The sequence below is a fragment of the Mauremys reevesii genome, linkage group 3 (genome assembly GCF_016161935.1).
Source record: "Mauremys reevesii isolate NIE-2019 linkage group 3, ASM1616193v1, whole genome shotgun sequence".
Taxonomy (NCBI): domain Eukaryota; kingdom Metazoa; phylum Chordata; order Testudines; family Geoemydidae; genus Mauremys; species Mauremys reevesii.
The window spans coordinates 74,952,960-74,967,654 of NC_052625.1; the positions used below are offsets into that span (position 1 = coordinate 74,952,960).

At 39.5% G+C, this 14,695-nt stretch overlaps 1 protein-coding gene across 4 annotated transcripts in view; it reads right to left on the reverse strand.

Annotated features, from left to right (window-relative positions):
• Window positions 1–14,386, reverse strand: part of FMN2 (formin 2) — a 244,166-nt gene extending 229,780 nt beyond the window's left edge. For 3 of the 4 annotated variants that reach the window (XM_039532227.1, XM_039532225.1, XM_039532228.1), the window contains exons 1-2: window positions 14,013–14,192; window positions 4,931–6,937 (exon numbers count right to left, since the gene is read on the reverse strand). In XM_039532227.1, coding sequence (XP_039388161.1) covers window positions 4,931–6,863 — 1,933 coding nt within the window. In that variant the 5' untranslated portion in view covers window positions 6,864–6,937; window positions 14,013–14,192. Of the gene's footprint in view, window positions 1–4,930; window positions 6,938–14,012; window positions 14,193–14,224 lie in introns of those variants that run through there. The other variant, XM_039532226.1, reaches the window with a different exon arrangement.
• Window positions 14,387–14,695: the final 309 nt, after the last annotated feature.

A 14,695-nucleotide genomic window follows, 5' to 3' on the forward strand; every position in this document is an offset into this window, starting at 1 on the left:
TAACACATTAGTGCTGCATTAGTATTTATTTCATGAGCCTCATCACTGTCCTTTTTCAAACAAATATGATAGCTAAACTATCGGTGATTGGTTTTGCATTTCTTTTTCTTGATAAAGGACACATTTTATGTTACTGCTGACAAACAACACTTACAATTTACCAATAGCTTTTAGAGCCCAAAATATCATTAGTGTTATAAACACATTTTTCCTGATGTATATTTTTAAGTCCACATTGAGGATGTCATACGCAATAGAAAATACCTTGCAAAACAACAACAACATTTTGTGTAGCCTTCTGAAGCAAACAAACTTTATAAACATTTCAAACAAACAATCAAGGGACTCAGCTCCAAATTCTCATTTACACTAAGGTCCCTTTACAAGTGTCTGGCATTGTATAGAGGCCTTAAAGTGACATTACATTTACTGCCAGAGTGCTGTAAAAGAGCACTAGTGTAAAAGCAAATCAGGCTGTAAGCCCACAAAAGTGATTGCCTTCAGGGTTTTTTTTTTAATTATTGTTAATTATTCTGAGAGAGAGAGAGAGAGAGAAAGACAGAAAAAAACAAACATTTAAAAATGCATGTGTCTAATTCAAATGGATTCAGACAATTTAACAAGTACATTGCAGCCAGGCCAAACGCTGTTTTTTGTTTGTTTTGTTTTGTTTTAAACAAAATTAGTTACCATTTGAAATGACTGAGTGAATCCCTAAGGATATGATTTTTAGTAGAAAGCTTTACCACAGCTCTTTTCCTATCAAATTTGCTATGGTTAATACTATGATAACATTCAGTTAATAAAAAAAGGCCTTTATCAAAATTATTAGCTCTATGTCCATTATTCTAATGTTGGGGAGCAATGATTCCACTTTTCTACCACAAAATCTTTATTAATGTCAGGACAATAATTCAATAACATACTCAGAAACTGCAGAATCTGATTATTTTCATTCATGTTCTGCTCTAGTCCCCTTGGGATCACAAGTGAAAAATAATGCTCTCATTGCACATCATGTTGAAATCTAGACTCTTGTAGTTACTGTTCCTGCAATTTCAAACAGCTATCTGTTTAAAAAATGGATCCACTGTCTTAATTTCAGAATGATCTATAAACTAGTCCCCACAGCATGCCTAGTCAGTGCATCAAACTCCTGGTATTATGGTTTGTTTATAAAGAATTTAAATGACAAAAATATGCAAACTTGCTTTCTTGGCAACCTATATTGCATATGTTTTCCTAAAATGACACCTGACCACTAGCTATTTATTTTTAAACTATACTAAGAAAATTTCCTTAAAATCAATTCTATCAAAAATTAGGGGGGAAAAAAACAGAAAATGAATTATATTAGCATTACAATTTCAACTGCTCAGTACTATTTATGTCATGTGTTAGAACAGCCTTAAAACAGACCACATGAATCATTATAAAAATCACAGGGCACACAGCCTAAATACAATATACTGTAAACTAAGCCAGTCATGTGCTCACAACCTGCTGTCATTAAAATCAGTATCTGAAGTGATGTGGAATATTTGACTTGATTCTATATAGAATGCAGGATATTATGTACTGACTGCAACTGCTGCATAGCAAGATGTAGTGCTCTAGACAAGATACTTAGATTTCAAAGAGACATAAGAAACCATAAAGATTGTTTGCTTAAAATCTATTCAGTAATCCCAATCCCTCAGCTGCACTTAAGTTTTCTGGAAATAAAATATACTTTTTTTTTTCCCCAACAAAAAGCACACACTTCAAGAGTCAGGGAGATACCATACTTTATTTCTATAAATGTTGCTGTGAAGGATGCTCAGTGGGAATATTTTTGGTCCAAAGCAAGGGAAGCTTTTCTGCTACTATATGAGAGAATAGGGGCAGTTTCTGGGAAAGCTGATGTTACCTTTATTTCCCATTTTCTTTCACACCATTTGTTATTATTTACACTTTTCTGTCAATTTGCAGGCAATAAAAAGGACAATAGTGTGTTCTTTTACACATAAATTATAGTTCTAGTTCTTTTATTTTAAACATAACCATCCTGCATAACATGAAAGGCATAATCACCCTCTGCTTGCAAAGACAGCTGGCATATGCATGCAAATGAGGGTCACAGTAATTTCCATGACAGAGCTACTGCTGCATTGGACTCTACTCCTTTCACAATTACACTCTTTAAATTGTGAGAGACATAGGGAATAAAAAGTGCTTACAGGATGAGAAAAAAAAATCTGTAAGAAATGAGAAGCTATCCATGGAAAAAGAGGACCTTAAAATAAACCAGAATATTTGAGTTTTTATCATAATTGAAATCTATTCTAAAAGCACAGCAATAAAGGGGAAAGAGGGAGAGAAAATTAGTGAAAAAGTTTGTGGGATTTTTTTAAATTATAAAGCTTTATTATTAATACACTAGTGTTAGCAAGTACCGTATATATGCATTATTTGTTGGGAAAGGATTTAGAAACTCCAGTATAAAATAGAGGTGGCTCCAAAATGCAAAATTCTGATATGGGGAGATTTGAAATCAGATCCAAATTCTGCAGTGAAGATGGGGAGGGATTTGAAAATGGGCATTGATTCAATCTAATGTAGATGGGACGTGGAATTCAGATCAAGATTTGGGTTCTGATTCCAAAGTTCAGATGGAGAATTTTTGCTCAAGCCTACTACTAAAAAAAAAAAAAAAAAAATCATGACTAATACGTAATAGTTTAATCTGAGTAACACAAATCCAGGAGTACTGTGCTGTTCTACAAGAATAGCTAGTGAAAAGGACTAGAAACAAAAAGTTAAAGTGTCACATTGCACTATAAAAACTGAGTGAAGTACAAAGGGTAAAGAAGGAGCACAAATGGTAACACATGATGAAAAATAAGGTTATAATCTTGGCTATAAACAAGGAGATATTTTAGTTACCTTTTTATTAAAGAAACAGAGTTGTTGATAGTAAAAATTATTTCCTTATATATGATTTTTTAAATCATGGCAATAGTTCTTTAAGAAAGCAAATTAGACCCACTACTTTATAAAGGTGCTAAAAAAAGTACTTGCAGCATTTTTGCAAACAGTATTGAAAGATGTGTAAGTCAAAATCATGTATTCAGTATGACCTCCATCTCCTTCCAAAACTAGCCTAGTGTTAGCTTGTGTGTTTGATTGACTTAATCTTACAAAAGAATATTTGTGTAAACTTTGTTTGTAGTACTTAAGTATCTTATAACTTGCATAGTTTTCCAAAACATCAGAGATGTATTGAAAATTAGGCAACATATGTGACAGAAACGTGACACAGGAGTGATCTATTTGTTGAAGGCTTAACTTAAAGACCAACCCCCCACCCCACCCCCACACACACACTCCAAAAACAAAGAGGAAAATAAGGGGCAGTAAATATAGAACATTCCACTCAAACTGCATGCTATATTAGGCATTTCTAAGCTCTGACCAGGGCCAGCTCTAGGCACCAGCGCTTCAAACATGTGCTTGGGGCTGCACTTTCCAAGGGGCGGCACTCTGGCTCTTTTTTTTTTTTTTTTGGCTTGGGGCACAAAACCGGGAGCCAGTCCTGAGCAGAGGTGAGCTGCAGTGGTGGGGGTTGCAGGGAGGGCTACAGGTACTGCTCCCCCCCCCCAGTTCACCCCCGCCTCCTCCCCCGAGTGTGCCGCTGCTCCGCTTCTCCCCCCCTCCCTCCGAGGCTTGCCGAAAAACAGCTGTTTCGTGTGGCAAGCCTGGGAGGGAGGGGGGAGAAGCGGAGTGGCGGCGGCGCGCTCAGGGGAGCAGGCAGTGCCGAGGTGAGCTGCGGCGGTGGGGGGCACAGGGAGGGCCGCAGGAAATAACCCGGGGGGACAGAGGTACTGTTCCCCCCCAGTTCACCCCCACCTCCTCCCCCGAGTGCGCCGCTGCTCCGTTTCTCCCCTCTCCCTCCCAGGCAAGCCTGGGAAGGAGAGGTAGGAGGGGAAATGCAGCACACCCAGGGGAGGAGGCGGGGCCGGGGCAGAGTTGGGGCAGGGCGGGGCTGGGGAGGTGCAGGAATTTTTTTTTGCTTGAGGTAGCAAAAAAACTTGGAGCCGGCCCTGATTCTGACATAATGCTATAAGATGCCTGTAACAGGCAAGATCAGTGAATGCTTTCCTAAATACATTACACCTGAATGAGTTACACAATGTAGCCTGCATGGTAAACAGGCCAAAACCACCAAGTTTTACATCATGAGCTTTTAAAGTCTGTTTTCTGCAGTGTGGCCCTGCTTGAACTCCTGATTCCATTTTGACCACATGCCTCTTCTTGTAAGGGGAACTAATAGTGCTACTGTTAAATATGTAAATGTGTCTAACATCAAGTAGGTCCAACAGATCCACTATTTTGGAGAGGTTTAAAACTTGGAATAAGTAGATGCTGGCCAATCAATCTATATTGTGAGACTTGATGCATATTTACTGCATTTTACTTCATATTTGTACAGTGCCCAGCACAACTGAGTTCCAATCCCAGCTGGGTCCTGTAGGCACCACTGCAACACAATACCTACACACACAGTAGAAAGTTTCTTTTCTGAACTTTCTACGTGCCCAGAGAGACAACATTTGAGAATAGTTTGCGACTATAAATTCTCAATATATTTAATACCCTTACCTGTGGGGAAATAGTAAAGCATTAAATGCTGATCCAGCAAATTAAGCCCTCAACCCTGCAAACACTTATGCATGTGCTTAATGTTATGCCTGTGTGTAGTCCCATTGACCACAGCGGTATCACTCAAATGCATAAAAAGCATGTGTGTTTGCAGGGTTGGGGCCTTAATTTGCACAGACAAGGTTTGAATCTAAATTCAGTACATGCTATTTTGCAGGTCTGAAATGTATACTTGTAAGATTTTCAACCAGAAAGTCACTTTACCAAACTTAATAAAAAAGTTACTCACCTGTAAAGACATTGGGAAAGGTATCAGTAGAAGCCTGGATCCCTGAGGATTTTCTTGAGTGAGAGATTGCTTCTTGCAATCTCTCCCTGGACCTCCTGTACTCCAAGAAGTCTGCAGAGCCAACCTTTTTAGATATTTCACCTTTGTGAACAGATAGCTCTTCTGTCCAGTCTGCTGATCGACTGAAATAACCAGCCAAACTGACGGACCTTTGCTTCTTGACTGATGCCTTCTCTTTTCTTTGGACGGACTCACGTCTTCTCTTAAAAAGTGGGCTCTGGGATGGGGAAAGAGAAGGTGACTGATTGGGAGAACTCAGCTGCCTAGTTGTGGTTTTGATGTAACATGGGTTAATTAAGTAGGGCTTAAAGCATCGGGAACTGAGCTGAGGACTGCCCACTATCTCCCCAGATGACAAAGTGCCATTTTTCATTTCAGTAGAAACACCACTCTCCAGTGCCTCTTGGCTGGCTGATAGACTGTATTTGCCTTCCTGAGTCTCAGCAGCATGGTCATGGCCTGCATCTGAAAAATCATCATCTCTTCCAGAACCTGGGAAATCAACAGCTTGTACTTCACTAATTTTAGTCTCCCAATCTGCTGCTGGGAACAGAAAATGGAACACAGAACTGTCACTGTGAGACCCATTTTCTGTCACTGCTACATTTAAATGTGGGTAATCCTTGAGTTCACTAGCTACAGCATTCACTCCAGCCTCAAGATGTTCCTGTGCAGCAGCCCATAGCTTGTGTTCTTGTATTTCAAATAAATGGTTACCAGCATACCCTGTGACATTTGCTGTATCTTTCAGTTCACTTTCAATTTCACTGACAGGAATGTTTTCTGTAATTTCAGATATTGCTGAGACAGCCTGCTCAGTTTCTGGGCTACTCTCTTTGTCACTGCTAGTCACTGAAAGAAACCGTTCAAGATCTAAGGGGGCTGCTTGAGAATTAGCCATGTGTGGGTCCATTGTTTTGGTGACATGCTCCTCAGTTCCAATGTTAATTGCCCCCTGCTGTTGCTGCAGTCTAATAGTTTGCTGGATATCAGAAAGCAAATCCTCTTGTTCTGTGGCTGAATGGAAACTGTATATATCCGTATCAGAGCCAGAGCTTGTCCTTTGTCCATCCTGCGCCTCTGCAGCAGCGGGGCGAGTTTCATTTGTAATTTCAAAATGCTCAACATCTGTATCCGAGAGACCCGCTTCATCTGCAGAAATGCTTATATCCGGAGTTTTGTTAATAATTGAATGAGCACTGTCCAGCTCCCCTGTATGCAAGGCCTGGCTTTCTAAAACATCCTCTCTTGAACTACTGGACCCATCTTTAGCCTTGGACAGATTTTTCCTGATCCTCAGATTTGAAAACACTGAGGCCTTGGAGTCTGACTTACCCTTCTTTTTGCCAGATTCACCTTTACCATGCTTCCCCAGTCCCTTTTTGCTTCCTGCTCCCTTCTTTGTGCCTTCTGTATCCTTGGGCCCAGAAGCATCCTCTCCTCCTTCACATACATCACCTGTATTTTTCTTTAGCTTCCCATCTTGGTTCCCCATGATTTTTAGCAATCTGACCCCTTCAGAAATCAAGCCATGCTGCTGGATTTCATTCACTTGGCCTGCCGGCAAGCTCCTCTCTCGCAATCCAGGTTTGTTTTCAGGCAGTGGTGATGCAAGCGACGCAAATGCTTGCTGTGCCTCTCCCCCATCTGCTAGAGCTGCCTTTTTGCATAATATGCTGCTTGCACTGTGCTCTACTGGGACATGCTCAGTACAGCACTGAAAGCTGCAGACAGCTCCTTCCAATGGCTGCTCCTGACACAGTTGCTTTTTCACTGTGGATCTGCTACGTTCCTCTTTCTTTATAAAAGATTCTGTGAAAAGTGTTTCCTTTATAAGAGTTACTTCTTTTTCTACTGTTTGAATTGCTTGCATTGTAAGCTCAGGGGAGATCACAGGTCAGTTTGTCATCAAATAGCTATAATTTCAGGACTTCAAAGTTCAAATTCCTGGAAAAAGAAGAAGAAAAGTTAAATGAGAGGTACCATAATTACTCTGTCATTAACTAGAGGAATAAACTAGTAAGCCCCAAAAATACAAATATGCTGGTTTAATAATTTATAAAGTTCTTAAACATGTTACTTCAATATGCTACACGTGTATTTTACACATTTAGCTCATATGTACCATAAAGACACAATTAAATAAGTTATCCTTAATAAAAAAAAGTCTCTCTAAAAAAAATGGTGTGTATGCAAACTGCAAACCAATCCATTGAACAAACTTTCAAAGATATACATTAAATTTTGAGTGGGATATTGTATTAGTATAATTACCATATAAAACAAACTGTTTGTATTCTGAGAAGGTACATATATAATTATTCTCAGGACAGTAAGCTCATCAATATTAAAACACACTACCATTGTTTCCTCATATAAAAACATTTGATATGAAACAAATTAAATCAAACAGCACCAGCCAAATGCAACTATGAAGTACAGGATACAGGTAAAGTGTTCCCCGTTCATATATAAATATTTTATAACAATTGGTTTAAACACTGCTGCTGGTTAGCTATTTTGAAATGACAAATAATATTTTATATAATCAGATTTTATTTTATTTTTCTATTTCTAGTTCACATGTGTGAGTACATGCATTTTATTTTAAAAAAAATCCCTACTTTCAAAACAAATATAGTGCATTTTTTGCCTTTTTTTGGTGGGGGGATGGTTGGAGGTGGGGAGAGAGAGGGGGCTTTGTAATTATGGGATTAAATTCCATGAAGTAATTTAACTAAAATGGAAACAATGGGGTATAAGAACAAAGAAACTGCCAGACTGGATCAGCTCAGTGGACTCTCTAGTCCAGCATCCTGTTTCTGACAGCAGCAGCAATCGACGCTTCAGATGAAGGTACAAAAAATAAAATAAAATAAAAGACACCCATAGTGGGCAATTATGTAATTAGCTGCTCATAAGGGAAGCTTCTTCCTAACACCTATCAGGTAGTAACTGGTTTATGTCTTGAAGGTAGATATTCTCAGCCACACAAACATCTAATAATCTGGTATACTGCATTCAGTTTTGAGCCCCACACTTTGGAAAGGATGTGGACAAATTGGAGAGAGTCCAGGGGAGGGAAACAAAAATTATCAGGGGACATGACTTATGGGGAGAGGCTGAGGGAACTGGGCTTATTAAGTCTGCAGAAAAGAAGAGTGAGGAGGGATTTGATAGCAGCCTTCAACTACCTGAAGGGGTGGGGTTCCAAAGGGATGGAGCTAGGCTGGTCTCTGTGATGACAGAACAAGGAGCAATGGTCTCAAGTTGCAGTGGGGGAGGTCTAGGTTGGATATTAGGAAACACTATTTCACTAGGAGGGTGGTGAAGCACTGGAATGGGTTACCTAGGGAGGTGGTGAAATCTCCATCCTCAGTGGTTTTTAAGGCCTGGCTTGATTTAGTTGGAGTTGGTCCTGCTTTCAGCAGGGGGTTGGACTAGATGGCCTCCTGAGGTCTCTTTGATTCCTAATCTTCTATGATTCTATAAATCATATTAAGCTTTTCGCCTCAGTGATGTACCTTGTATCAATGAGTTCTAAAAGATAATTATGTTGTATAAAAAGGAATTTCCTTTGATCAGTTTTAAACTAGTTGCCTTTCAGTTTCAATGGATGTCTTTGTTCTTGTATTATGAGAATGGGTAAATAGGAGCTCACAATTTACCTTCTCTAAACTAAACAGCCCCACTCTTTCCAGTTTCTTCATGTGGAAGTCTTTCCATGTCCCTAATATTTCATTGCTCGTATCTGAAACTCCTCTATTTCTACCATTTTGGAACCATTTCTACTCTTTTGGAATTAGGGTGATCAAAACCAATAACAATATTCCAGGTAAGCACATGCCACTGATTTATATAGTCTTAACTAACATACATAACTGTATCTTATGCCAAATTTTCTCATTGTATTGTCCACCCTCTTTTCCCAATCATTTATAAATATATTAGTACAGAACATCTTAAGGCACTTTTTCCCTCAGTTTATTGACCCTTTATTCCCACTTTTTGTTTTCTGCCTCTTAGACAATTTCTAATCTATGGTAGTACTTTACTGCCCACCCTATCACTACATACATTTCTTAACAGCCTCGTGATGAGATTTTTCAAAAGGCTTTTTTGACAGTTCAATTAAATTATGTGAACCAGTTCTCCTTCATCTACTCAATAAGCCTTACACAAACTTAAAGCATAGTTTGAGAAGAGTTTCTATCCTAATATAGGGCTGAATTCAGCCTACACTGATTTTCTACAGGACTACTCAGCATGACTAAAAGTGACAGAATGTGACTCCTAGTAATTATAACAAGCATTCATAAGCCTGATCCTGCGAACACTTATACAAGTGCTTAACATTAATACTGCAAGCTGTCCCATTGAAGTCTGCCAGACTCTCATAGGACTAACACATTACACTTGGTTCACAAAATCTTTTTTTGAAAATATAGTATTAGCATGACTGACTAAAACTATTTAGATATATACACATACACGTGCTCAAATACTTGCAAGAACAAAAACACTCTCAGAACTGCACTTACATAAGTGATTGTGCTGATGCACAATGAACTAAACAGTTTGTTGGAACAAAAAACTTTTTTCCTTACTAATTTTGTCCTTTTCTGTTTGCTAAACATTTTTTCTTCATGTCTCAGTGTGACTCCATATAAACCCAGGATTCCATATTAGCAGTTCCCAATACATGGTCCTAAGGTCACATTATTAAAAATCACAAGTCAGGAAATTTAAAATGGAAGTTTCCAACAACATCAGTTCCATCACAATATGTATATGCCATATTGTCTACTCATGTTGTTTTGGGTTAAATGTGTACCTTAATATATCAGAGGGGTAGCCGTGTTAGTCTGGATCTGTAAAAGCCGCATCTGCATCTGACGAAGTGGGTATTCACTCACGAAAGCTCATGCTCCAAAACATCTGTTAGTCTATAAGGTGCCACAGGACTCTTTGCGGCTTTTACCTTAATATACTCTGCCTTATGTCATAAAATGCATACCAGAAATGTTCACAAACAAACAAAAAGAGTTAAGATACATTTAAAAAAAAAACAATCAGTTTACAAGACTCATGCACCTTAGAAAAAGTTAGTATGTCTGGAAATGACATATTAGGGAAATAGTCAGTTCTCCACTGCCATGTAATCCTCTATCACACACATTCATTCATTTTACTCAACTGACCCAACCTTAAGTATCCCCAGTCATGGCTCCTGGGTAGGCTGCCCTCTTTGGGACTCTTTTCAAGTCCCTCAAGTGCACCTCTTACAACAGACAGGCCTATGCTCCCCCTCCCTGTGATGGGATCCCACAATCCAACCATTGCAATAGAGTCTCTAGGTTACACCTCCCTGGGTGCCTAGTTGGCCATAGAATCATAGAAAATCAGGGTTGGAAGGGACCTCAGGAGGTGATCTAGTCCAACCCCCTGCTCAAAGCGGGACCAATCCCTAGACAGATTTTTGCCCCAGATCTCTAAGTGGCCCCCTCAAGGATTGAACTCACAACCCAGGGTTTAGCAGGCCAATGCTCAAACCACTGCGCTATCCCTCCCCCATGTTACCTAGCAGGTCCAACCGGGCTTGGACCCTGCCAGAGTTCCCCCTGCAGGAGCCTGTGGTCAGTAACAGCATGCAGACACACAGAACAGAAGCAGTTTCTCCAAAACAATGTATGATTTATTTTGCTCAATCAGCATGCAGAGATTAGAAAAGTGGATTTTTAAGCAAAGAGACCTATATACATATTGCTTGGCATTCCCCTCACACACCTTGTCAGACATGACATAGCCTCAGTGTTCCCTCTTCTCTCTGGGAATCAAATTACAGCTGACTTGCTGCAGACCCTGGTTCTCAATCAACCTTTTCATGGGTCAGCCTCACAGCCTGCTCACACTTTCTCCCTTACAGTTCCGCCAGGGCCACCTTTTAACCCATTAGGGTCTTATGATCTCAGATTTAGCCTTATGAAATAAAAAACATCTTAATCTAGATTGTGCCCAGTAGTTTCTTTCCCCAATTGAGGGCCCAGCCATTGTTGTCTTAAGGACTTTGAAGCAAGGTACCTGAGGCTGCCTTATTTGCATCACTGCATTACTCTTTCTGGGTTCCTTAACAACCCCACATTTTACAGCCTTCTTTGATTGGACTATTTACATTCAGGCAAGTAACAATACCAAACTGAACAGGGAAACAGGGTCATACATAATATTAGTGTGAAATAGTACAAATGTTTCCCCAATTTGTCACACCCTCAATTTACATTCTTAATGGAAATATATTGCTGAATTGTAGATTTAATAAACTGTATCTAGTAAAGATTTAAACAGGAACATAATTCCAGATTACCTTAAGGCCCTGATCCTGCAATTTGTAATATGAGGCTGGAACATAGCACCCATACAGAGCCACAGTGATTTCAGTGGGCCTCTGTGTGGGTGCAGCAGTCTGTCTGTGTGTTGTAAACGTCAGAATTAAGCCCTTAAATTAAGAATTCAAATATTCTGATAGGGTCACCTGTAAGTGGACTAGAAGAATATTATTCTGACTAAAATTGAGATGGTTGATTTGTGTGGCGTTACAAGTTGTGTTAGTTGCCTGGAGGTAAAGGCTATTTAAATCAAAAGTATATTTTGCACAGTACCTTTAAAGCTGCCAAGTTGCAACACCCAAGATATTCATGTTTTATATAGTGACCACCACTTAACATACTGCAGTGCTATACCAGACTAGTGCACTGGAAATCAATTCCTTTAGTTTGATGGCTTGTTAGTACAGTTATTGTAATTTAGATCTTGGTGTACATTTTTTGCAATTTTTTGTCGGGGGGTCAACATTAAGGTTGGACACATGGTGTAAATTATGGGGGGGTGAGTGGTGAAGAATAAGGTAGAAAAAGATGGTTTTCAGCTGCTCTGACCCAGCTTCCCAAATTTCCAATCAGTGCTCACCCCAGACTTCACAGGAGCGACCCACATACACAAGGATCCAACTGTGCAGATCAGCTTCTAGACTGGGGCCTATAGAAGGGGTTACTGTATACGCTATGACATCAAAGAGATGTTTTCTATTTGCTCAAATATTCTATGTAGCTTTTATTTGAAAAACCACCACCACCAGTATTCTGGCTATTTACGCATGAAAATGGCTGCTTAATGGATCCAGGTGTCAAGAGATGAAATGCTAATTCATTAAATGGGCTCACATTGCCCTTTTATTAGTACACCATAATGCATACCACCTAGAGCTATAATCTGATCACACACAGACCAGATAAACTTTTCTATGTTCATATGAATACATGGACCAATAAAAAATATATGGAAATATATTGCTGAACCAGCAGTGACAGTGTGGTTAATAGTATGGTGATACCCTTAGCACCTAACAATACAGCCTGCATGAAAATAGAACATAAGAGGAAACTACAGGGCCTGGTTTAGTTATCGAACACTCAGGGCCAGAGCAACTAATCGGCCTAGTGCTCTCAGTATGGGTATATAGCATGTACAGTAGGTAGAAACATCACCTCACACACCCTCTCCAATAAAAAAAAATAGCTTACATACTCTTGCAAAATGTGCTTGAGTTCTCCCTGTGTCTGACATAAATCCTGATCCTACAATCAGTTCCATTTATGCTCACTCAGATCTGATCACAGGACTAGAGTAATGAACAGGATGTGTGGGGTCAGTTTGCATCATTATACTATAGCATCCTAATTCACAATCACAACAGGGAAGTTAAGTTTCATTCAGATCACAGCTAGTGGAGTTTCACCACCAGCAAGGCAATTTGAGGCAGTTTTGCTCCCTCACTAGAGCAACTTGGCAAAAATGAAAGTTGGCCTTGGGACCTGCAGCTTTTTTGGAAATACTAGTAATAATAAAGAAAAATAGTAACTTTATAGTTGTAAATTATTAACTAAAATATTATAAAGATTGTCTGTCAATTTAGTATAGAATCATTAGTCAATTCTCCCAAGTGCCTGCCTATTTAAAACAGACCAATATCCCTGAGTATTGTGTTAGTTATATTGAAAATTTCCTCAGCTATCCACACTTTGGCCCCAATCTTGCCACAAGAATTGTACAGGAAAATCCCGGCACCACTCAGAGCCATGCTGATCTCAATGGGGTTGCCCGGAGGTTCAGGGATGTACCAGCACAATTCTTTTTGTGGGACAGGGGCCTTAGACAAAGCGAGACTACCTACAGAAGTAGAGTTACGCATGTATAAGTGTTTGAAGGATCAGAGCCTTATTCACTGCTCTGCATTCATCAGTACGTGTGGATAGTCAAGTTCATTATACTATGTCCACCAAACAACTAGCTCTGTTTATTGCCTTCAAGACACAGCAAGGTGTAAAAATGGCAGTTTTAGGATAAGTTACCATGAAAGTGATTGGGTGAAATGCTTTCACTGAATATTTGGTATGATCTGCTTACATTTGTTGACACCATGTAAAGTATAAAATCCTTTACAAAACAAATTCCAATCACTGTTTTCATTTATCAGGCACAACATAAAACTGAGCAAAAACATAAAACTAAAATCAATAATGGCTAAAAGGCATCATGGCCCAAAACAAATGTCTAGGATCAGGGAGTAAACTATATTACAATGCAGAGAGAGAAAGGATACACAGTCATACTCTGCAACAGGAAAAAAAAAACCTCTCTCAGGAAGTCACAAAGACTCTTTAGCCTTACAGGAAGATTAGAACTATTCTTAAAATTTGGCAATTTGATTTTAATTTAGAAGTGCCAAAAAGGTCAAAAACACTTCAACAAAAGCCAAAGGTCAGTCTCCAATGCTGCCTGCCTCATTGAACATTTGTAATCAGCCATACTAGTGAATGAAAACAGAATATAGCATAGGTGTAGATAACAGATATCCTAATACAGCAGCAATAACCTTCTGATCTGCTCACCCCTCCTAAAAAAGCTCAGAAGAAGCTTGCAACAGTGCACAGAACTGAATAAAAAATGGAGGTTTAAAACTTACAACTCTAGATGCATTTTCTCTGCACTCTCAGATGCATCTTGAATCAAGATGTATTTATTTTGGAAAAGCAAATCATTATTAGTGTTAGCAACAGCAGCATCACTGCTGTTACTCTAGCTTGTCCTCTCAGCTACCACTCAGCACAGCCCTGCTGCTTACTCAGCTCCCAACTAGGAACAGGAAGAGCCACAGGCAGCTTTGATTTCACTCACCTGAGGCAGGTCTTGAGTTTCCTGGAACAAAGCCAAAGCAGAGCAGCTCTTTACCCAGAGGCGGGGAAATCAGTAGGGAGGAGAACAAAACAGCAGGATCTCCCTGGCACTCCACTTTGAACATGCTGCCTGCCCTCTAACCACATGATGGCTCACAGCTGGCAGAGACATGAGCTGGAGGAAGAGAGAGCTACAGCTAGGGGAGATTATAGTCAGTGTAGGGTCATAGAGCTTTGTGGGGACCTCTAATGGACTGTGTTGGGAGCTGAGAGTTGCTTTATGATTATTTACTTTAGCAACAGTTGTTGGTTAAGACTGTATAGAGTAGTGATAATAAGGCATCATTTGACATTAAAAATACATATTGAAAATGTTTAATATAAATGTGGATTTTTAAGCAATCAGTGCTTCAGGCCCTAATCCTGCAATAAACTCTAGGCAGCAGACCTCTGTACCCATGAGTTACTCACT